The following is a 24,223-nucleotide window of genomic DNA, read 5'->3' on the forward strand; positions in this document are numbered from 1 at the left end:
TATCTTTGCTTTCTCACATACAAATGAATATTTAAAGATACATCTCCAATTTGTTGCTCTTGTTTGCTGGGAATTATTTTTGTTGAGTCACAACAGTTAATCTAAGTTAATGTTCACCATGTTTCTATTCAAAAGGCAATGCAAATATCATGAGTCTCCTTTTACAAATGAGGACCTTGAGGCAATTCAGGATTAGGTTTAACAGTTTTTTTCAGGTCTCTCAGTTAATAAGTAGCATAACTGCTGTCAGTACATGATCTGGGACATCAGTGCTGCAGTTCAGCATTCATTCCACTCATCAGAAGAACAAGAGGGAGAGAAGGAAGAAGAAGGAAAAGGAAGAGGAAAATTAGAAATTGTTTTTTGTTTATAGTCCATTATTCACAGTGTTTAGCACAGCCATACATTAGTGTTTTCAATCTTCATACTAATCATACACACTTCATACATACTAGATATTATTCTATTTCATAGTTTAGGAAACTGAGTCTCAATGAAGTTATATTCTTTGCTTATAGTCATACAGCAAGTATTAGAGATACTCCAAAACTTGTCTTTACACTGCTGCACAAAACTGACTCTGAGCTGTTCCTTATTTCCCTGTGGTTTAAAATATAAATGTTGTATAATATACTTTAAATTTGATTTCTGTAGGAAAAGTACATTAGAAACATTCAAAAGCAAAGAAACCAAACTCTGTGAAGCTTGGTGTACCGGTAATATCAATGCTGTTTTAGGGGAAAATATAAATATGTTTCTGGATTAAAGTGAAAGTAGAGAATTAAAAGTTTATATCAAAACTGAAACAAAGCAATGTTTTGTGAAGTACACTTTAATAGCCATACAGTGGATCAAAAGATATGATCTCACTTCATAGTAAAACAGGTCCTGCAAGCCCAGGTAACTCAGGAAGCAGAATGGTAATTATTCACAGAAGAAAGCAGGTAGTATACTGCTGTTACAATACTACAGTAGAAAGTCAGAAGGTCACAAAGCTTGCAGGGTAAGTGACACAACTTGAAACTGCTTGGCCCTCTTTAAAAAGAAATAATAAAATGGGAGAGAATGAAGCAAGTTTACCTAACACGTCTTTGCAAGGTAAGTACCAACAGCCTATGAAATTTTCACAATCAGAAACTTAAGCAGTGTTGATTACAAAGTCTGTGTGTTTGTGTGTGTGCATACACGCATCCCTGCATGCATGTTCAGGTGCCCTGGCCCTGTTTTTAAGATGTTTTTTTGCGAGTGAGAAAAGAGGTGGAGATTGTTGATTCAGAAGAAGCATGTTTTCTCAGTTGTTTACAAAGACTCAGGCAACACAGAATCACAAATTTGGTGGAGGGTATGGAAAGCTTTATCCTTAATCCCCAGTGTAATGTTGGAGAAATGGTATAACCAACTTCCAGTGCATTTTCATGTTGGACCTTTTCCAACATTAACAGAACCTTGATTTTTGTTTCTACCTGTGGAGTGTTTATTGGTAATTAAGTTTTGCCATCTCTGGAGTTTACCAGTTAAGTTTCCCTGTAATTAATGTAAACACTTTTTTAAAGGTAGAAAACAGGGGATCAGGGGCGAGCCTATCAGTTAGGAGGCTGTGATTTATTTCACAGGTGTTGCTTAATCAGAAACCTTTGTCCTTTGAAAGGATTGGCTTTGTTGACATTGGCTTGACTAGGCATCTCTGGTTAGAGGCTTGTTCACAGAAACAAATTTAAGGTCGCTCACATTTCACATTTTTGGGTAAGAAAAGTTATTTCTTAAAGAATAAAAAGAAAGTAGATATTGGGCTTAATCAATATTTGTTATGGACTTCTAGAATACCATGAGATCACATAGATCTTCATGATCCTAAAAATATATCACCTATTTTATAGTTAAATTATATTTTTCTTTCGTTTCTTTAATCTTTTCTCTACATAGCCTACTTAAGAATCCCAGAATCCTTTTTTATCTCTGTATATTTCCTAAAAATCTTTCTTGAAATACTATGTAAAATGCTACTATAAAGCATTTTTAATTTAAAAGATTAATTTCAAAAGTCATGTAATAAATTCTATTGAAGAAAAACAGTAAGGTAAAAGGCACATTTAGCATAATGAGAATAATTTATTTCTATGTGTCTTATGGACAAATGGTATTATGTACAAGATTATAACATATTCCTTATTTGTCTCTAATATTTTTCCTTGGAAAGTATATAGGAAGCATCTAGGTTGTTCCAGTTGTTCATATGATAATGATTTTACATTAAATGTTTATTACTGTTTGGCAACCACCTAAATAGCCTATTCTAGGCTGTGTGGGTGCATCACCTGTCTGTATTCAGCAATCAAAATAAACTAAGGAGTAACCAGGCCTCTTTCCATTTCCCTCATTATCCCTCTTTGTGTTAGGATCATGGGTAGTATTTTTTTAATTGAATCCCAGATTGTGTATATATTTTGTTGTTGTTTCTTTCTTTTTCTCTGGTGCTTTTTATGTATATTATGTTTCTGGTAATACATACATTTCACTGTGTAAGGATAGCCTTCCCTTTCCCCTATCCGTATATATGGATATTTTTATTTATTTTTTAATAATTTTTATAATTATAAATAAATAAATATTTATTTATTCATAATTATTTTTCTACAATTATTTTCAGAATTATTAATCAGAAAACCATGCACAAAATTCAACACAAGTGGTATAGTAAATAATTTGAGTGGTGTGCCTTAAGTTCAAGAATAACGTGCCTAATCTGTAAGCCTTTTGTAGTTGGGGAAAACTTGCGAAATCAGTTGTATACTAGGGAGTTTTTGTTTGTATACTCTGAAAACTTTTCAATAAAAAATTTATTCTCTCCTGATCTTATGTATCCTTGGTAGGTCTGTAAATATTTCAGATCTATCTTCTTGGAGTATTGAAATGCTTCCCTACCAGTTATGTTTGCATCAAGATTCTTAAGAGCACCTATTAATCAAGTGAAAGTTATAAAGAACCGATGATAGTTCAGTTGTTGGTTTCATTTCTGGATTTCTTTACATTATAAAGGCAATGGAATGCCTTAACGTTTTTCTGTTATCTGTGTGATACCCTGTCCAAAATCTGAAATTGAGTTTCAAAATGACCAAAGTGAATGAAAAGTTATTTTCTAATGTTCAATTTCACCTTTGACTTAATGACATTTATAAAAAATTCTGAGGTTCTTTCAAATAATACTGATTGTCAGCTCCACTTACAAACGGATGTTCTTTAGTGGAAATAACTGTTAAAATAATATGTTTTGTATATTAAACATGTGGATGACTTACATGTTTTGACTATGAGGATAATATATTATGTAGATTATCATTGGAACTCCATCAAGTGCTTTGAATAATGATTTTCTAAGGCCATGCATCTAGATTTTCTAGATTCACTGAATGATCTCTAGTTACAATTTGAAAGGCTAGCCATAGATATTGTCAATGATTATTCATCACAGTGCTTTTCCTATACATCTCTGACCCAATTATACTCTCGGGGGGCTAGTTGCATGGGCCCTGGTTAGTGGAGCCCATATGCCATTAACATTTAGTGTTTCTGGTAGTATTGGGAACCCATTTTTTTTTCCTGAATAAAAGTGAAGTTATTCCAAGGTTATCTTCAGCTATGTGAACAGATTTTAATTAGCTTTTCAAACATAAAAAGGAGTCTCCTCCTTTCAGTCCCAATGACAAGGTAACCCCAGCAGAGAATTGTGTAAAGCTATCATACATGAAGGTTCATAATGTTCTCAGGATTCATAAAATATCTAGGTAAGGAGAGAATGCTAGAATTTTTTTCTAAACATTGCAAATATGAGTAAAATTGTACAAATAATATGACATAAGGAATAGGGGTAAGTGCTTTCTAAGCATTGTTATTTGTGAAGGAAAGGATCATTTTTCTTGCATAATGCCTGCAAACTCACATGCACCACTGAGTGGCACTCTATCACTCCATCAGTCTGTAACAGGAGTAGATGGAGGGACATGGCTGGGAGATGGGAGGGTGACAGCTCCCTTCCTGGAAGGGAACTACCGGGAATATGCCTTAGGCTAAAGTTTCTTCAGAGGCCATCCTTGAACGTATAAGGGCTTCTTACCTCTTCTCTGCCTCGAAGGATGTCCATTTCCTACTTCTCCCAGGATTCTTATTAACAGGCAGGGTAGGTCCTAGTCAGAATTGGAAAATGGGGAAAGAATCTATCAGCACCCAGCTGTGTGCTTCACCTGCTGAGCTTCTCCTACCTTAGGAATCCAGTTTCCATGAGCTTTTAACATGTTCTTTCTCTCCTTTTCATCTTTAGTCGATATATATTCAAGGCCAACTTCCTCTTTGTAAATAATATGATATACTAATTGGCCCTTGAGATTAATTGAATAAAAAGTCTTTCTGAGTTTTAATGCTGGGACAATCTTGTGAGAGGAGGCATCTTTGAGTTATGCCTCCCTGGGCTGTTCAATACACTTGGCACTCGTGCTGCCTACCAGCTGCCTGGATGTTTTAAGCGTTTCTAATAATAGCTCTCCTTCCTACTTCAGTTCTTCTTAGTTCTCTAGCTCTAGGAAATCCCCACTCTAAAGGCTACAAAACAGTAGAACTCTGGGGGAAGATGTTCCAAGTACAGAAGAGTTGGCTGGAGCCTGAGGAATGCAGAGCTAGCTCTAGATAGCAATCAGCAGGAGATATCTCTTGAACCCACTGAAGGAGAATTTGGCCGTCACAGTTAGGAAAAAATAATCTTCAGAAAATTAACATTTTCAAGCTAGAAGATAGTCTCAAGTCCAGTGTTTTTACTTTGTAGAGTAACAGAGATCCTATGAAGCTAGGAAAATTGTTTTTGGTTTCACAGAAGCCATTGCCAGAGGCCACGTCTCTAACCTGCTGCTCAAAACTGCGTTTGCTGCAGTTTTACGGAAGAATTTGGTGCATCATTTTCAAGAGTAATTTACTTTCCTATTTCTAGTAATGTTTTCCATATGGAGGTCTTTTAGTTTCTATATTTATGGTCTTGGAAGCATTGTCGAGTATTCAGTGAGCTTATTATGGAACCTGTCCATCCAGGCTTGGGTTTTCTCTTTACTAAACAAAACTTAACATTAGCTTGTACGACGTTTAGTTAATTTTCATTACGACTAGGAGAAGTTGGCTTGTAAGTTCATAGGCACATGTATGGAATGTTTCTTCCTAATAGAGTCATTGTTTAGAAATGGCACTAATTCTATTTAAAATAAGTAAAAGAAAAAAAAAAAAAAACTCTAGGCAGGAGGAGCCTTAGTGTCTGTGCTTCCAAGTTGCAGCCTGAGGGTAGCAGTACTTTGTACTCCAACCTGTTATACTGGTTTGGTGTGCATGCTTACTTTCTGTGGTGGGAAAAATATCTCTGTATTCATCATCATAAACCATGACTGTGAGTGCCTTGAAATCTTTCTGATGCCACAAAGAGGACTGACCAGTATGTGACTCTTCCTTCCCAGCCTACAGAACTTTAATAGCGTTTTCAATTAACAGAAGTGCAAGGAGGTCTTGTTGGACCTGTCTTCCATGAGGAAGGCTTTCACTAGCCCTTCATGATAGGTTCAAACACTTGAAGACCTGAGGAATTTCAGAGTTGACATTTAGATATTGAGGTAACAGGACATCTTGGAGTTGAAATTTCCAGAATCTTCGCTGGAAAGTCTCATAATCTCAAAACAAAATCAAGCAAATTTGGAGCAAAGAAAGTTGCTGAAAATGTCAAGGCATGAAATCCAAGGTGAGTCCGACCTAAATGAGTGAGTTAGGCAAAGGTGCATGTGAAGATGGACTGGGTACTTTTTCCAGGTACGAGAGAGGGTCTTTGCAGCAGGCAAAAGAGATTAGGAAAACAAAATCTGAAGTAAAGCCTAACAAATAGTTAATGAAATCAACTAACTGAGCATAGGAGCTAATTTTTTCTTTGTCTTTCTAAGTGGAAGTGGAATCTTTACCTTATTAGAAATAAGATGGCAAGCAGTGTACTTGAATAGAACATGAGATAAAGGTGGTTAATGACACGGTACTTAGTTAAAACCTGCTGTTGGAGGAAAAGCCAGTTCTCAAACACTTTGAAATATGGAGTTTGTTCCTGGAGTTTGTTTAATCCCCTTTGATTTCAATAATATTTTATGGTACTGAAATTGTTTCAAAGGGAAACATTTTACATTTCAATTAAAGTCACTGTAAAATCTTCTTGAAGAAAAGGTGATACATACCTACAGGATGACTTGATTGTTTATACATTATTATTAATCATGCAATAAAAACTTTTCCATCTATTTAAAAGTTTGAATCTGTTTTTGAAGTTTTCTTTGAACAGAAGATGCAGTAATAATCTGAAGATTATAAGTATATAAACGTAATTATTACTTTGTGTGCTATTCTGTGGATTTTGGAAGGAGTTTAAACAAATTTAGCTAATTGAGTAGGACAGTAAGCCAACCTCCTTTGTATCACAATTTTTGGGGGAGGACTATTAACCAAACATGTATTTGATTTATTATTGGAAAGTATTAGACTTGATATATAAGTGAAGAAATAACAGGTGACTGCAAAGATTGCAAAGAAAATGTTATTAGGATGACAATACACAAAGGGGCATTGAGCTTCAGTTGATCCTTTGAGCTTCTAATTACTCTTCAGGAAAAGTATGTGTCAATAGTTTTATTTGACAATGCTATTTTGTTGCTCTGGTGGTAGATATGTTTAACCATCTGCATAGTCGAGCACTTTGGGAGGCTTTTTCATAAATGCTTTCTGTAATTTATATTGAAAAGTAATTTACCTGCCTCTTTAAACCCCTGATTAGTGTAATGCAGGTTGTATATTGTGTCCAAAAAAAAAAAAGTTATAAAAACCTACCAACTAAAAAAGTCAAAAGAGAATTACTTTGAAAAGTCAACTGCTAAATTTAATGCAGTTTATAATGAACATGCAAAGGTGTGCACGTACGCTTGTTAAACCATAGAGTCAACTTTGCCGTGTGACTTGAAACTTCAGTGATTCATTCTGAGATCTGATTAAACTGCTGAAATCCATTCTATCTCTTGATTCCTTTGTTCTCTCAAAAGTAAGCTCCTTTGAAAACAGGTCATGAGAAGAGAGGAATGAAGGATTATTGTACTTTATCTTCCTCTTTATTTGTGACCTTTAATGCAATCGTAGACCAGCCTATTTCCATTAAACTATTGATAAATCTTGAAAATTTCTCCATCACATCCACATTTCTTGGAGGGAGCTTTCAGAGATGGAGAAATACACTGCCTCAAAAGGTAGACATTGCTTCCATTCTTGCTGATTCTTGGTATTGTTATAACACAGGGATGTAAATAAGAAATTATAGAGGAATCTAGGAATTTATAGAGGGTTTCATAGAGGAGAGATGATTTGAAATTTCCCTGGCAGTTTTGATAAACTAGAATAAGTGACCAGAAGGAAAAAAGCCTTCACTGGTCAAAAGAACAGCCGAGACAAAGCATGGAAATTGTTTCTATGTATTTACTTGCTTTATTTTCCCCCCTCTTTGGAAACAGAGGATTTTTCAAAATTCTCTCCTTTGCTATAGGCTATAAATAAATAAACATAATACAAATAAGATTAAGACAATGTAACACTTAAAATTTGTACACAAAATATATGCCAGAACATGCCGAAAAACTGTCAAACAGGTGACAAATTTGCTTTCAAGCTTCCTAGCAGCCAAAAGAAAATAATAAATTATTTTTCACATTTATGGTGTTCAAATTATATAAAAATGTACCAGTTATTCAACAGATGCATGGATTTCTTGATAGACATGATGATAGAAATTGAAATCATTTCTGTAGATGATAAGAGACAGGCCTAACTAGAAGAGAGCATTTTTATTAGAAAACACTGAGCATTAAAATTAAAATTGTTATAGAGAGAAGGAAAATAGTATTATATAACTCATGTAAGAATATTGACATAGATGATTTTCCTTTGAGCTCCTAAAGCTATTGCACTATGCAGCCATATATTTGTCACAAAAACATTTCTGTAGAAAAAATTTCAAACCTATAGTAAATCTGAAAATAGAAAGGAAAATAATAGAAGAATAATTAAAAATATAGATTGTACAAGATCTATGTATTTACGTGATTTAAATATTTACACTGTTAAAACTTCAGAATAAAAATAGATTCTTTTAAAATTTAGGCTTCTATATATATATCTTACAAGCTTACTCAAGTGTCTGTCCCAGAGTTCCTAATGAATTTTATATAGGTGTTTTGCATTTATTTTGGTTAATGAAGGGTTCAGTGCAGTTACTATGGCAGATCTGGGGAAGAGGAGAATAGAGATAAGAATAAGGAAGAGCATATGGACGTTGATAATAATGACGTTATAACCTTCAGATGCAATGAAGTAATGATGTTGCCTAGAAGTTATTTTATAGGTAGGTAAATAGGAATTTGGAGGAAAAAAAGAAAAAAAATTACTAAGAAAATATTAATGTGTTTATTCTTGACTGATTTCTGATCAGTTTTAGGATCATATTTTATATTTTTTCCAGTTTACAATTAGACCTATGAAAATTTCTTTGGGGCATCTTTTTTCTTTTCTAGATTAGAAAACCCATAATATTGTCTATATTTCTATAAAATACTTAGTAATTACGAAATCATATTTATCAAAATATCTAATGTTGCTTAGTAACATAATCTGCAATTACATTGGTATGTAGGTAATAGAATGTTCTGGAAAAGGAGTCCATGTAAAATATTTAACTAAATTGATTAGTTAATAAATAGTTTATCTTCATAATCACAAAAATAAAAAAGGGGAAAGAACTAGTAAATTGGGTACTAATTTAAGGCAGAAACTTACTAAGCTTATTTGAATCTCACAGTGTTGGCCTTCTCCTTTCTTCCAACAAACACACCAAGCTGATCCACTATTAACACATACATGTTTTGGTTGTTTCTGCTGAACTTCTTATATTATGTTCCTTCTTGTCAATCAGTTATCAGCTTAAATATCATCTCCAGCCTCACAAACTAAACTAGCCAGTCTGTCTTAATGTGTGATTTTTAATTCTTTTAATATGTCACCATAAGCCATTTTCCTTTTTTGGTATATTTGTTTATTGTCTATTTCACTGCAATAAAATGTTCTCTCCCTGAGATGAAAGGCCATAGCTGACTTGTTTATTGCTTAATTTCTAGTGTATAGATCCATAGCTAACATATACTATGTTTTCACAAGTTTAATATGCTCAGAAAAAAAGCATAAAATGCAGTCTTATTCCTATGTGTATATGCAATTTACATTTATTCTAACATGAAAATTAGTTGAGCATAAAGTAGCAGCATTTAACATGATCAGTACAAAACAAAATAAAGCAAGAAGCTTTAAATAAAGGAACCATTGGCAAATAAAAATTGTCTCAAATTGAAACAGACCTTTTTTCAAGAATAATAATAGTTGGCAGAGTCTCTTTATTCTGAGATTGGAAGCAGTGCACTGTTATTCAAAATTAGAGAATTTGTTCCTCCTCATTTTCTCTAGTTCTGTGTTACAGTGACTCTGGTTGGATTACCTAGATGAGCTCTCAGATAATCTAAGAATGAAAAGGCAAGTAACAAAGGAAACTTAGAGCAGCAGAATTTAAGGAGACAAGCTCATGAAAGAGTCAAAGGGTTGGTTCTTATTGGTAACGGGAGGCTAATTTCAAAGGATTCAGACATAATGCTAAGGTACTAGGTTTGATGGATGGCTGTGCATCTAATGTAACTGCATCTAGATAAGTTGTGAGGGGTAAAAGAGGTTATTTTGGAAGAAGGAGAAATGTAATGCTTTTACCTTTGGATAAATTGCATTTGTGATAACAGTGAGATATCTTAATACTAATGTATTCCTTAGATACGGAGGGTATGTCTGCTGCCTTTGATGAATTCTCGGTTCTTTGGGAAATACAGTGATGTGTTTATTTATATTTGTATGTATTAGGCATATGCCCCTTATTGGGTAATTGTGAAAATTAAAAACATAAATATGCCAAACACTCGGAGCAGTCCATGGCACATAGTTTACACTTGATAAATGTTTTTCTGTTACCACAATCATCAACACCATCATTTTAATTTTAAACCTCATCCTTATTGTTATCCATCATCATAGTGATGATGCGCTGAATTCATGTGATTATGGTGGGATTCGAAAAAAGAATTTGGGAGACACTTGAGGTTAAATTGGTGTTTGCTTGTACTGAGTGAGGAAAAATGAAGAGACTGTGAAAACTTGATTTCTTGCTTGGATGACAGCAGGAATAGTACCCTTAACTGATTTAGAGAATGTGGGATGGGGAACCGTTTAGGGAATAGAAATATAATGAGACTGCATTAAAACAATTATTCTAAACTATAATTGTATATTTTGATGAAAATGTCTAGGACTTAAATTGTAAAATTGAGACTAGACCTTGGGAGAGAGAGAAATAGGGTGGAAATAAAGCTTTAGGAGTTATTAAGGCATAAATGGTGTATGACATTGTGAATAGGTGAGATTATACAAAGATGGATGGTAGAGGAAGAAGACATGAAGAATGATGATGGAGTATAAAGTCTGAGCAGAAATAAAAGAAACTGAGATGAGTCCATGGGAGAGAGAGAAGACAAAGATGGCAGAGTTTTCATAGGAATTCATGCTGGGAATTTCTATTTAAAATGAGTGAGAAATATTAAAGGACAGAATAGTCAAACAGCAAGGATTTGGTGACTCAAGCCTGGAACTAAGGTGAGAAATGAGAAAGAATACAACTGGAGAATCACTGGGAATGAGCTGAAAAAAGATGAAATTATGGATTAGAACTTTAAGAAGCTTAAAACAGTAGAAATTCTATCATAAAGCCCTGGGAAATAACCATACTTTGGAAATGGGAGAAAGAAGAGTGGAAAAAAGACGTAGTTTTACCACAAGAGTTCTAGGAGATAAATATAATTTTTCCCTGTTCACAAATGGAAACTCAATTTCAGTGAAGGAAAGAATGAAAGTGCTCAAATAGAAGGGGTGTGTCTGAAGAAGAAGAGGACTTGGATTCCTAGAGTAACTTTGAAGAGCAGAAATGCAGATTTATCTTTCTGGAAGGAAAAATATGAGTGAGTGTAATGACAAATTCGCTGGATTACAGAGAGTCGGTAATGGAGCTCTTCCCAGATGGATCTTTGAAGCGAAGGGTGAGTTTATTTGGCTAAGAGTTAAGATGGAGCTGTGTGTGGAGTGTTGAATCCATGAAAGATAAATAAAAAGATCGGCTAGCCACAGCTGCAGTGAAGTTAGGCAAGAGATAGTGTCAGTGAATGTGGGAAAGCACTAGGAAAAAAATAAAATGCACTTTGGGAGGCCAAGACGGGTGGGTCACCTGAGGTCAGGAGTCGGAGACCAGCATAGGTCAACATGGTGAAATCCAGATTCTACTAAAAATACAAAATTAGCTGGGCGTGGTGGCTCATGCCTGTAATTCCAGCTACTTGGAAGGCTGAGGCAGGAGAATCACTTGAACCTGGGAGGTGGAGGTTCCAGTGGGCCGAGATCACGCCATTGCACTCCATCCTGGGCAACAAGAGCGACGAAACTCCGTCCCCCCGACCCCCCCGAAAAAGCAGGCTAATTATGAAGTCAGTTTCACAGAGATGTGAGTGAGTTTGTGGGAGTGTGTGTGTGTAAGTGTGTGTGCATGTGTATGTGTTATCAGCATGTTTGCATTTTAGGTAGAGATTGTTATTCTGGAATATTTAGTCTCCATTGTGTGATATCGCTCCCAAAATCCTACTTCAGCCAGTTATCTTCAGATTGTATGCCACCGGACTGTAGCAGAACTAGAAGAGAAAGTACATTTCATTACCAACCCATCCAGCCTTTGAAAAACAATGGAACTCCCATGCTCCACTGCCCATAAATTTTAATAATGGTATATTCTGTGTAACATTAGGAAAGCATCCGTATATACCACTGACCGTATAGTATGAATGTGATATACCTGTGAGACTGAAATGATGAGGACCTACTTTCATTTGACTCTATTTGAAGAAGGCAAAATAAGGTTGGTGTCAATGTTTACCCACTGAAATATTTCAAAACATTTGGATAATCTGTGATTGACATGAGAGTTTGTGTCATTATGTTGTTATTGTTATCAATAATAACGAAAAAAAATTAAAAAACACAATTAGGCATTTAGTAAATGCCACTAAGGGACAGAGCTAGGATTTAAATCAGGGAAAATCTGAATCAATTGTTTCTTGACCACTATATTTTGCAGGTGTCCACTTTAAAAGAGCTACTTAAAAAAAATAGATTTTTCCAGGAGAGTACTTTAAATATTTACCATTTATATCCATATGCAAAAGTTACTGACTTAAATTTTATTACTGAAAAAAATAATATTTTATTCACAGTCCCTTTTATAGCTGATGTATCTGCTTTTCTATAGACACTGTATTTTACAAAAATTCTTATAACTTCATGTACAACATAGTGCTTTCTGTTTTGGTGCATCTTGATTCCTCTTATCCTACCTACCCTCACACTGTTATGATATTTCCATCATACCTACATTCCTGACACTTTTATTGAAGGTGATAAAGCCCTGAACAAGTAGTTGAAAGTAAATGGGTTCTACTAAATTCAAGAATGTTTTGACCATTAACCTTCAGTTTGAAGTTTTAGGTGACCAAAAACTAGTATAAAGAAATAGAGATTTACCTTTACAAAATACATGTTAAAGAGGTTTTTAAACAATTGATGCTTTGCTGATGCAAATGATATTTCCTCTTCAGTGTTTCTAACTTAACAAATTACATGTAAAAGCCATAATCTCCTTTATATTATCCATAAACATAATAAAAAATGTTGCACCACATAACTTTGACTTAGTCAGTAATTCTAGGCTTAGCCTTAGGGTTTGAAGAGAAAATTATTCTTGTTACACATTTTAATTATGCTATAAACTTCGGGAAATAGCTATTGATCTTCAGCATCTGGCATCAGAAAGTTGTTTCTTTCTTGTTCCGTAGCCAGTGAAAGTTTGCCACATAGGCTAAAAATGAAGGATGAAGAATTATTACTTTTTTAAATTCGTGTAACTTAAATGTTAGGAGATAAAAGATTATCTTCTCTATACATCTTTCTGCTGAACACTAGAAACATACATCTGAGCTAAGAAATACACTAACTTGGCTGGGCACAGTGGCTCACAGCTGTAATCCCAACACTTTGGGAGGCCAAGGTGGGTGGATCACCTCGGGTCAGAAGTTCAAGGCCAGTCTGGCCGACATGGCGAAACCATGTCTCTACTAAAAATACAAAAGTTAGCTGGGCGTCGTGGTGCATGCCTGTAGTCCCAGCTACTCGGGAGGCTGAGACAGGAGAATCACTTGAACCTGGGAGGTGGAGGTTGCACTGAGCTGAGATCATGCCACTGTACACCAGCCTGGGTGACAGAGCCAGACTCTGTCTCAAAATAAATAAATAAATAAATAAATAAATAAATAAATTAAAAAATACCTTGTTTTAAGAAAAATGATAATATTATCCAGTGCTACTCTTGATGATCTTTAATATTTTAATATAGAAATATGGGAGCTTAAGCAGGAAATCTTTTTTGAAATTGTAGGCTTTAAGGTTCTTCAAAGCTTATATGAAAGGGTGAACATTGTGATTATCATTTTAGAAGCCATTATTTCACAAATTTTCATACTTGAAGTAGTAATATGGGCGAAAACCTTGTGCTGTTAAGATTAAGCAGATATTCTAACATCTATGATGCTGATTATGATGATAAGAGTAGCTACTAACTGGTAAACTATTTTTAGGGGATGGGCATTACTTATAAACACTTCGCAGATATGGCCATATTTAAGAGTCACATCCACCACATGAAAATGGCCCTTCATTTCTCCATTGTACAGAAGGCTCCATGAGGTTAAGTAACTTACTCAGGATTATGCAGAAACTAGGTGGCAGAGCTGGGATTCAAACTGTCTGACTCATATAATGACGGTTTACTTGAATAGAGATAGGCTCCTTCAGTTGCCATTTTTGGCAAGTTGAAAACTCAAATTTAAAGCGTTTCACTGAAGTAGATTCATATTTAAATTTAAACATGCTAAATTTTGTATTATGCCTTTGTTCATCCAACAAATATTTATCGAAATATGATTATGTAGCAGGCATAGTGTTAGTAACTGCTGAAGCTAAGCTAAATTCAAGGAGACAGGGATCATAGCCACTCACAGTTTACTAAGGGAAACATTACACTGTAATGTGAAAAAGGAAAAACCAATGTATTCATCTGCACACACACACACACATACACACACACACACACACACATACATTTCATATAGCTTCAGGTTTCTCTGATAAACATTCTGAAATTGCTCCTTGAATTTTCAGTACCTAATTAAAGGTATGGTAGTTTCTGTTTAATACTGTGATGCCTTGTTTGTGAGTTTGGATAACTCAGTGGCCTTTATAACTCCAGTCATTCATTAAAGATGCTATTTTGAAAGCATTGTCTGTGAGTTTATATTGACTTTCTTGCAAATGGACATCCCCAACCTCCTCGCAGTGAGAACTAATGAATATAATTTTCACCCATTTCTTCTCCACCCGTTTCTTCTTAACCTACAATGCAATTAAATCCAGTGGTTAAAGAATCTGTTGAGCATTTCGTGTATGTAATGCCCTAATAGTGGCTCTGGATGTAATGGTTTGCATTAATCTATTTAACTGAGTTTTACGTAATGAATTAAACTAAAACTCACTCTCTCTGTCTGTCTCTCTCTCTCTCTGTGTGTGTACATGTCTATTTTTATGTATTTGTTTGTTTGTTTGTTTATTTATTTATTTATTTATTTATTTATTTATTTATTTTAGACAGAGTCTTGCTCTGTTGCCCAGGCTGGAATGCAGTGGCACAATCTTGGCTCACTGCAACCTCTGCCTCCCGGGTTCAAGCAATACTCCTGCCTCAGCCTCCTGAGTAGCTGGCACTACAGGTGCACATCACTATGCCCAGCTATATTTTATATTCTTAATAGAGATGGGGTTTCACTGTTCTGGCCGGGCTGGTCTTGAACTCTTGACCTTGTGATCTGCCCACCTTGGCCTCCCGAAGTCCTAGGATTACAGACATGGGCCACCGCACCTGGCTATTTCTTTTTATAAAAAAGTACAAGCATATATATTTAGGGTTATGTGGAATAATGTGTCTTTGCCAGTTTAGTGCTTTTGAACATACATCAGTCATGGCATTTAGGCATGATTTAAATTTTACACTTTGAATAAAATGGAATCTGGGAAGCCTATTATATGCCAGGTACTTATCCTGGAAATTATATTTAAGTCACCCCATTTCATTCTCACAACAGCATCTAAAGAAACTAATAGCTTTTCATTATAATATTCGTGCATGCTATTCTGCTTGGAAGGAAACATGGAAAGAGGGAAATTTAAGCAGAGTAGGTGATACTTGCTTCCTCCTCAAGGAATAAAGAATTCTGTGGTCAAATAAATTAAAAGGGTATTTCAAGAATAAGAAAACAGTTGTACAAAGGCATACTGGCATGACTAGTGTGTTTGGAGAATTTTAAGCATTAGTTAATGATATATGCCCAACAAACATTAAGTTACTGGAGTGCTGTTTTTCTTGGGCTGGCATAATACAAGCGTCCAGCCCACTGATTACAGTGGGGTTATAAGGCTAACAAAATTTTAAACAGAGTGGATGGTAGTATGCTGTTTTTACTTCATCTTGGTACATGAGTACTATATAGTTAAGGCTTTGTGCCTGTTCACCAGATAGCACGTGAGTACATGTGCGCATGTTATAGAAGTTGTCTACATTTTCAGTGAACTGCTTTTGTGGAATGCTCCAAATTCTCATCATGAATTTACTCCTGTATGAGAACAGAATATCAGTGCTTCTTGACTACAGTCTCCCCTACTGATACTTAATGTGCCAAGATAAAACACTTGCATAGTGGGCAATAAGGCAGCATGGGGATTTTCTATTCCTGTTTCCTGCCAAATTGACAGGTTGCATTGCAGCAGGTGCACCTCAAACTGATTAAGAATGTAAGGGCTGACAAAACATGTGTGACGTGACTGCAGGCATTTTATGTGAGTGACATGTCATGGCAAGTATTGGCCTCAAGAGATTATACTTGGGGCTCTAGGGTGTCAGGGCAATCTATAGGTGTGTAAAAGCATCATTGAGAAGGTGAGTACTCAAGAAAAAATAACCTTGACTAGGAGTCTTTACATAAATGAAGTACATTGCAATTCAAGGTATATTTTTTGCTACTTAAATATTTTACAAATGTCCTATTTTTATGAGTAGATGAAATACACATGTGTCTTGACCAGCGTGATTATTTGACTGCTGAACAACTCATTAAGCTGCCAGGACAGTGAGAGTCTGCTTTGTTAAAATTCATGATAGATGCTCACACCGCTAATCCTAGCACTTTGGGAGGGTGAGGAAGAAGGATCCCTTGAGCCCAGGAGTTTGAGACCAGCCTGGCAATATAGTGAGACCCTATCTTTACAAAAACAAAAAAATTAGCTGGACGTGGTGGCATGCACCCATAGTCCCAGCTATTTGGGGGCTGAGGTGGGAGGATTGTTTAAGCCCAGGAGGTCAAGGCTGAAGTGAGCTGTGATTGCACCACTGCACTCCAGCCTGGGTGACAAAGTGAGACCCTGTCTCAAAAAAAAAAAAAAAAAAAAAAAAAAATTCACGATTGGCGAAAAAAATGCAATATAATTCAGTCATCCAATTTAACGAACACATTTAGTCCGTGTTATCAACCTCTCCAATTCTAGGATTTCTGACTTATTTTACATGTAAGAAAATAAACAATATAAATGTCATTGCATTATTTATTAATTTTCAAAAATGATAAAAAAGCGGTGAAAAGAGTAGACTTTGAAGTGTAGATAAAATAGTTGTTCACTAAGTACACACATGCACACACATATATTTGCATAGAAATGCAGGAGAAATATGGACTTCTAGTAACCATTCCATGAACCACTAGTTGACAGACCCCAGATTAAGAATTTTTGTGTTTATGTACCTTTTTTAAGAGACAGAGTTCATAGATTTTATCAGATTTTCATAGTAATCAGTAATCTCAACAGCATTAAAATGATTTCTAAAGTTCTTTCTGTATCTAAAATTGTGTAATTCACTTTACATCCTAATATATTCCTGTTGAAACAGATTTGCTTTTCTCCAGAGAAACAGAAATATATCTTATTTTCTAAGAAAGAAAAAAAAGTGTGTCCCTTTATTTATGACTAAAATAACTAAAATTTCTGTTTATAACGTTGTAACAAAAAATAATTGTTGGCATTTTTTTGATCAGCATTTAAAAGCAGTCTTAAGGTAATATCTTGCTGGTAACGATTAAGGTGGAATGTTATTTGCCTATTTTTCATTTTACATGGACCATTAAAGCCAAATGTGAGAGTGATAAATGCTTAGGAGAAATGAAAAATACCTCAACCATGCTTATAGTAGTAATTTAGTTTTTAAAAATTTCCTATTATGAGTAATCAACTTAAAAGATAGATAAAAGTGAAACCTTGGTTTTTTTGAGGGAAAACTAAAATGCGTATTTCAAGAATTACACAAAAACAATATTTTAACCAGGTTTATTTCCGTCATATATATTATAATGTACAGTATATATTCATTTTATGTGATCAGATGTTAACAGCACAAATAATCTTGGACATTAGCAGCATAATACATTTTGCACAAAATACAATAAATATCTTCTCTCTTTGTTATTATATGTGCAAAGCTAGGAAAGAATAGTGAATAGGATCTGAACTGTTATTCTAAGGCTCTGTAAGAGCAAAACAGAGAGACAGGACCCGTTGAAAAAACCGTGAAGCTGTTGATATTTTCTTTGTTTGTTTTTTACTCTTCAACTTGTTTGCTACGTTTTCCTTTCTTCCATGGCTAACTATCCTCTAGCTCTTTTCCCCTCTGTCCCTCCTACCACATAACCTTCTTATAATACTTCGGCATAAAATGAACCAACAAAATTGTTCACAGTAGATGTTTATAAAATACTTGTAATGGTAGAATTACAAGCATAGGTAGGAGATACAGTTTTGTGTGATATCATCTGCTCTGTGTCCTTCAAAAATATTACTAGATGACAACTGTCAATATTTAAAGTATTCCACCCTCCTCTTTAATTTTTCCTCATTTACTAGGTACCACCAGAAATTCCACAGACTGAGAATCTTTGTAGCTAAACGGATTCTTTTGACTTTGTTAATGATTTATTATCCTTGTCTGTTATATTGAATGTCAACAGCCGTCTTTTGTGAGATAGCCCATCGAGGAGGAATTTGTGACAGGGATATTTCTTGTGTTCTGTCTTAGTTGGCTTGGGCTGCTATAACAAAATACCATAGATTCGATGGTTTAAACAATAGATATTTATTTTCCACCATTCTGGAAGCTGGGAAATTCAAGATTAAGGCATTAGCAAATGCAGATTGGTGAGGGCTCTCTTCCTGGCTTGCAGATAGCCACCTTCTTGCATTTTTCTTACATGGCCAGGAGAGAAAGCACTGGGCTTTCTTCTTCTTTTTTATAAAACATGAATCTCATTATGACGGCCACAACCCCAAGACTTTATCTAAACCTAATTATCACCAAAAGGTCTCAACCTTAAATACCATCACATTTAGTTTAGCCAGCTGAAACTGCTTAAAATTGCAAAATATGCATTTTGTGGGGAGACAAACATTCAGTCCATAAAATGTGCTATTCTAAGAAGCTACTTAGATGCTTACCTTTTAGGTTTATTTCCATATATTTTTACATCTATGTAGATATCTATGCACCAAACCTTAGATCTCAGGAATTCAGTACTGTTGGTTAACAAACTTAAGAAGTTGGTCAGTTTATCCTTAGGGATTAATTAAAGTGATCCTTCAGTTATCTTTAATTGAGGCCTTCTGTCATAAATCAGCATGTGAAATAGGTAGACATTACTTCAGTCTCCGTTCAATTCTCAATTCTCCCTATTTCAGGCATTCAGAAAAGGCTCTCACATCTCTCCCATCTCTCCCATACCCCCAAATCCAACAACAAAGAAAAACATCATTTTAAATATAACCACTTAGCTCCAGGAATTTTGTTAACTTTTAACTTTGATTTTTATTTGAGTTTTATCTACTCAGTATTAAAAATATAGCTTCCTTAGGTTAAAGAGTCATAACTGTTAGTGTCTATAGCTATCTTAAAGTATTTGAAGACAGGTGATGTAGAATATAGATTAGAGTTGTTAAATAGCATTGCAAGGGAGAAGCAGTAAGACCAATGGATAGCAGGTAGAAATCAAAAGACTTTATTTAGCTGAATGTAAGGAAGGATTTTTGCATAGTTTAAAGATGATACGATTTTTCCCCATAAGAAAAATAGAAACTCACTATCATAAGATAGCAAATTCCTTACAAACAATTATAGCCCAGCATAAGTGGAATAACTGGTTAAGGATGATATAGTGGAGACTCATGTAGTTAGAGATGGTGGCTTTTTAGGGCACTTCCAAAACCAGAGTGTATTTAAATATTAGCTTTCTATGAACATATTTGGCAGAAAATGAACTTAACAAAACAGTGATATACATGGACTTCTAAAATTTGGTTACATTGTATCTGATTTTGAAATGGCTTTTCAATTAACTCTAAATATATAATGTGGTAAATGTATAGGCACAGTCTATCAAGACCTTTGAAAACAAGCAAATTTCGTAAAGTATTTTGAGAAAAAACACATTTATATGATTAGACACAACGTTTAACCTGAGTGTGTAGTAAGTTATTGATTGCCAAATTGAGAACTCAGATGAAAGATTTCTATATATTAGTTAATGCAATTTTTTTCTGAGTAATTTTTTTCTCTACCTCAATGAATCTACTCAATGGGATTTGGCCAACCTGTTGAATCATTGTCCTCTGACAAAATGTATGGCCTAGCCAACTAGAAGTACTTAAAACTGCATGAGAGACTATGTTGCTATGAAGAATCCAAACCATTGCAAAAACCTACATGTTTTGGATTTGGCTTTCAAAACTACCTTAATTTATAGGTTTTGCTTCCTGGGATTACATTTCTTATATTGCTTTGCACCTAATGTCTATGATTGTTGTTTAATCCATTTATGGAGATGAAATGATTCTAAATCCCTCTTGAATTTTTTTCCTGTTGGCAGTAAGCTCAATATCTGTTCTGCTGCTCGTTTCTATTTGCCCCTGTACACTGCAACAAGGATAGCTTAATTCTGGTTTCCTATAGACCCCACCCCTTCTGCTGTCATATTTGACATCTGACTTTTTTTCATATCTCAGAAGACATAGGAGATAAAAAAATCCAGTTAAATTGAAAAGGGGCCATGTGATTGTCATTTAAAACAATAATAATAGAAAGAATGTGCATAGTGAAGAAGAGGACCCAATATGCCCATGCCATGCATTCTTGCAGGCCTTTATTGGTCTTGAATACTTGTATAAAATTCTATATTACTGTCTTTCTTCAATCTCAGTAAGCATATTTAGCTAAAGTTATTTTGTGTAGCCCTACAGAAGAAAAAAATTTATAGCTTTTCCAGTACAGGACAAGCCAAAACAACATTGTATTTTTCAAGGTTATACAAGCTTAACTAGCCTTCCAGTGCAGAAGTAGAACTTTCAAGGTATTTTTTTGTACCGAAATATCTGTCGTTATATATTTAGTTTATTCATCTTAGTTAATGTGGCATGGAGAGTAAGTAAGATAAATCTACTTATTAAGGAACGCCTTGACTACAGACCACAGACAGTTTTAATTGCAAAGATGAAGAAGAAACCTAATTTTACTCCTTCTTAATTTTGCCAAAGCCAAATTTCCCAGTTTATCCCCTTCATTGTAGATTGGCACAATACTGTCTCCAATTTAAAAGCAGAAAGAATTAGGTCCCTTATGTTCAATGACTTTGTCTTTAATATACATATTCTTAAGTGTCTCTGATTATGGCCTCGAAACATACAGTTTTAAAATAATTTTATTATTTTTTCCTATGGAGGTAAATGCCTCATTCATAATTTCAAAATGTAAATTAATTTTCTTTTTATATGATGTTTGGATTTCAATGTATTAGATTTTAATACATAGAAAAATATATTTTGTATAAGTACTTGCTTCAAAAGAATTAAAAATTAACATTCGTAACTTCAGGTGAATGAGATATTCATAATTTTTTTGGCCTCACTACTCATCTCCTGAACTACAGTCCCATTTTTCTTACTCCTCTTTGTAGCAAAACTCCTTTAAATAATTGTTCTTATTTCTTCCCTCATATTTTATCTGAAGCCCATTTTCATCAAGCATTTGCTCCAACTATACCCAAAGCTTCTCTTATCAGCGTCACTAATTACCTTCATGTTCTCAAATTCATTAGTAAATTCTCAATCTTCACCCTGCTTGATCTATGAGCACCATTTGTCAGTATTGGTCACTTCATCCTCCCTCTATCCCTGGCCTTTGGGTACAGTACTGTCTTGCTTTGCCCCTAATTTACTAGTCACTCCTTGTCAATCTCCTTTGCTGTTTTACCCTGTTATACCTGCTTTCTTAATATTGGAGTGCCCCTGCGCTCAACCCGTGATCCTCTCTGGCTTCCATTCCTCCCTTGTGACATATCAGCTCTATATCAATGATTCTCAACTCTCAATTTCAGTCCTGGCCATTCTTGAAACCCTAGAGTCCTATTGCCAATTATATACTCAACATATCTACCTGGATATGATTAAACATCTCAAACTATGCTATACTTCTGATAGTCTCTCCCAAACTTATTCTGGCATTGCACATCTCAGTTGGAAGTAACTCGTTTCCAGTTGCTCAGCCTAAAACAAAACAAAACAAAAAACTCAAGTAAAAACAAGCAAAAAACAAAAACCATAAAATTATACCCTTCTTTACAGCCTACATTTAGTCCATTTGGAAATGCAATATCTCTGTCTTCAGATACGTCCAAATTTTGATTTATTTTCTTCACTTTCACTAATGCCATCTGGTCTTGATTGCCGTCATTTCTTGTTTGCATTATCTGACTAGTCTTCTGATGGGTTACCTTACTTCTACCCTTGCATCTCTCAACACAGACTCAATGACCATCTTAGAACATGACTGAAGTGCTTCTACTTTAGGGCTTTAAACTAGCTCTTCCCTCCTCCTAGATTATCCTTCTCATAGGTCTCCTTTTGGCTTTACTCCTTCACCTTCTTTAAGTCTTTGCTCAAATATTACTTCTTAATTAGATATATTCGTTTCTTCGGGCTGCTGTAACACATTTCTACAAATTGAGGGGCTTAAAACAATAGATGCTTATTTTCTCATAATTCTGAAGGGCAGAAATCTGAAACCAAGGTATTGATTGGGTTAGATCCATATTGAGGCTCTGAGGAAGAATCTATATCATGCCCCTTCCCTTAGGTTCTGTTGGCTGATGGCAATCCTTGGAATTCCTTGACTTGAAGCTGAAGAACTCTAATATCTGCTACTGTCTTCATATGACCTTCCTGTCTTTTTATCTGTGTCTTAACTCTCCTTCTGTTCTTCTCTTTTAAGGATACCTATCGCTGGATTCAGAACCCACACTAAATCCAAGATAATCTCATGTCAGATTTTTTATTACTTCTGTAAAGACCATGTTTTCAAATAAGGTCAAAAATCATAGGCTCCAGGTGGACATATCCTTTGAGGAGCTGCCATTCAAACCATATCATTAAGCTTAGCATAGAACATATGATATTCCATTTATATTAACATACTATCTGTTTAGGATTGCAGTCTCTCTTCTCCACTCTCCGTTTTACATGAATTCTACAATAAGTTACTCAAAAGCTTTGGGATTTTGAACATTTTGTGTTTTAAAATTTTTCAGGTTTTAGGAAGATTATATGGTACACAAAACATATTACACAATAGCCTCAATAGGGCCTGAGGCATCATACCATAATCAAACTTACTCACGTTTCTGTGGTGAAACATGGATATTTGCATTTGGGATAAATAAAATATGTAAGTAGGTTTATATTAGTTCAGGCCATTGTTTGTTCCCCAACTGGTTGATAGAAAACTTAGAGGAAAATTTTCAAGACTTTATGTTTGTTGGTTTATTATTTACTTGTTTATTATGCTTGTTTTTATTGTTTGTGTATCCAACTTGTACTCCATGTGGGCAGCATCTTTGAGTATTTACCTGTTTTATTCCCGGATGTATCCCAAGGTCCTAGAATAGTCACTGGCATATAGTAGGTACTCAGTAAATATTTGAGCATCTTCTTATGCTGCTCACCTCAGAAACATTCTCTAGAAATCTGGGTCAGATAAGTATGTGCAGAGAACAAGAGAGCAATGCAATTTCAAAGAGAGACAGATGGAGAAATGAAGTTTAATGTATCTTGTAGATCTGCTGTTATGTTTTATTTCAGATGTTCCAGATTTGGGGGAAGGCCTTTGGTGAATCAATAATTGAATTATTTAATGATATGTATTTATCTAAAATGCTTTTACAGTGATAGATTTTAGGCATAAGAACAAGGTTTGGTCCCTGTTTTGTATAGCTTTAATAGTTTTTGAGAATAAGTCAGAAAAGACACTGTTTTTTCTTGTATTTAAGGTGATACAGAACATGTGATATTCCACTTTATTAAATAAGATATTTGAATTTTCCAGCCTTCTAATTTACCACTGATTTTCCTAATCAACCCACTTGTTCTCTTCGTATCTTTGTGGCAGTTCCTTTATAAAAATGCAAAACTATGTGAAGAACTTTAAAAATAGGTTTTAGTCACTAATTATAGGGAGGTAATAGATTTTTATTTTTCTTTGACTAATAATATGGCCATGAAACAATTAGAAAAGGACACAAAATAGTTAACTTGCTATATTAGTCAGGGTTCTCTAGAGGAACAGAACGAATATAATGTATATGTGTGTGTGTGTATATATGTATATATGTATATATATATGGCAGATTATTAAGCATTAACTCACATGATCACGAGGTTTCACAATAGGCCGTCTGTAGGCTAAGGAGCAAGGAAAGCCAGTCCGCGATCCAAAACTGAAGAACTTGGAGTCCAGTGTTCAAGG

General features: G+C 34.8%; 1 protein-coding gene across 1 annotated transcript in view; it reads left to right on the top strand.

Moving 5' to 3' along the window:
- Positions 1-981: 981 nt before the first annotated feature.
- NAALADL2 (N-acetylated alpha-linked acidic dipeptidase like 2) overlaps positions 982-24,223 on the top strand; it is a 959,155-nt gene continuing 935,913 nt past the window's right edge. Inside the window, exon 1 of the mRNA XM_032174021.2 lies at positions 982-1,098. Within this exon, the coding sequence (XP_032029912.1) occupies positions 1,056-1,098 (43 nt within the window). The 5' untranslated portion in view covers positions 982-1,055. The remainder of the gene's footprint in view (positions 1,099-24,223) is intronic.

The sequence above is a fragment of the Hylobates moloch genome, unplaced genomic scaffold, assembly GCF_009828535.3.
Source record: "Hylobates moloch isolate HMO894 unplaced genomic scaffold, HMol_V3 SCAFFOLD_13, whole genome shotgun sequence".
NCBI lineage: Eukaryota > Metazoa > Chordata > Mammalia > Primates > Hylobatidae > Hylobates > Hylobates moloch.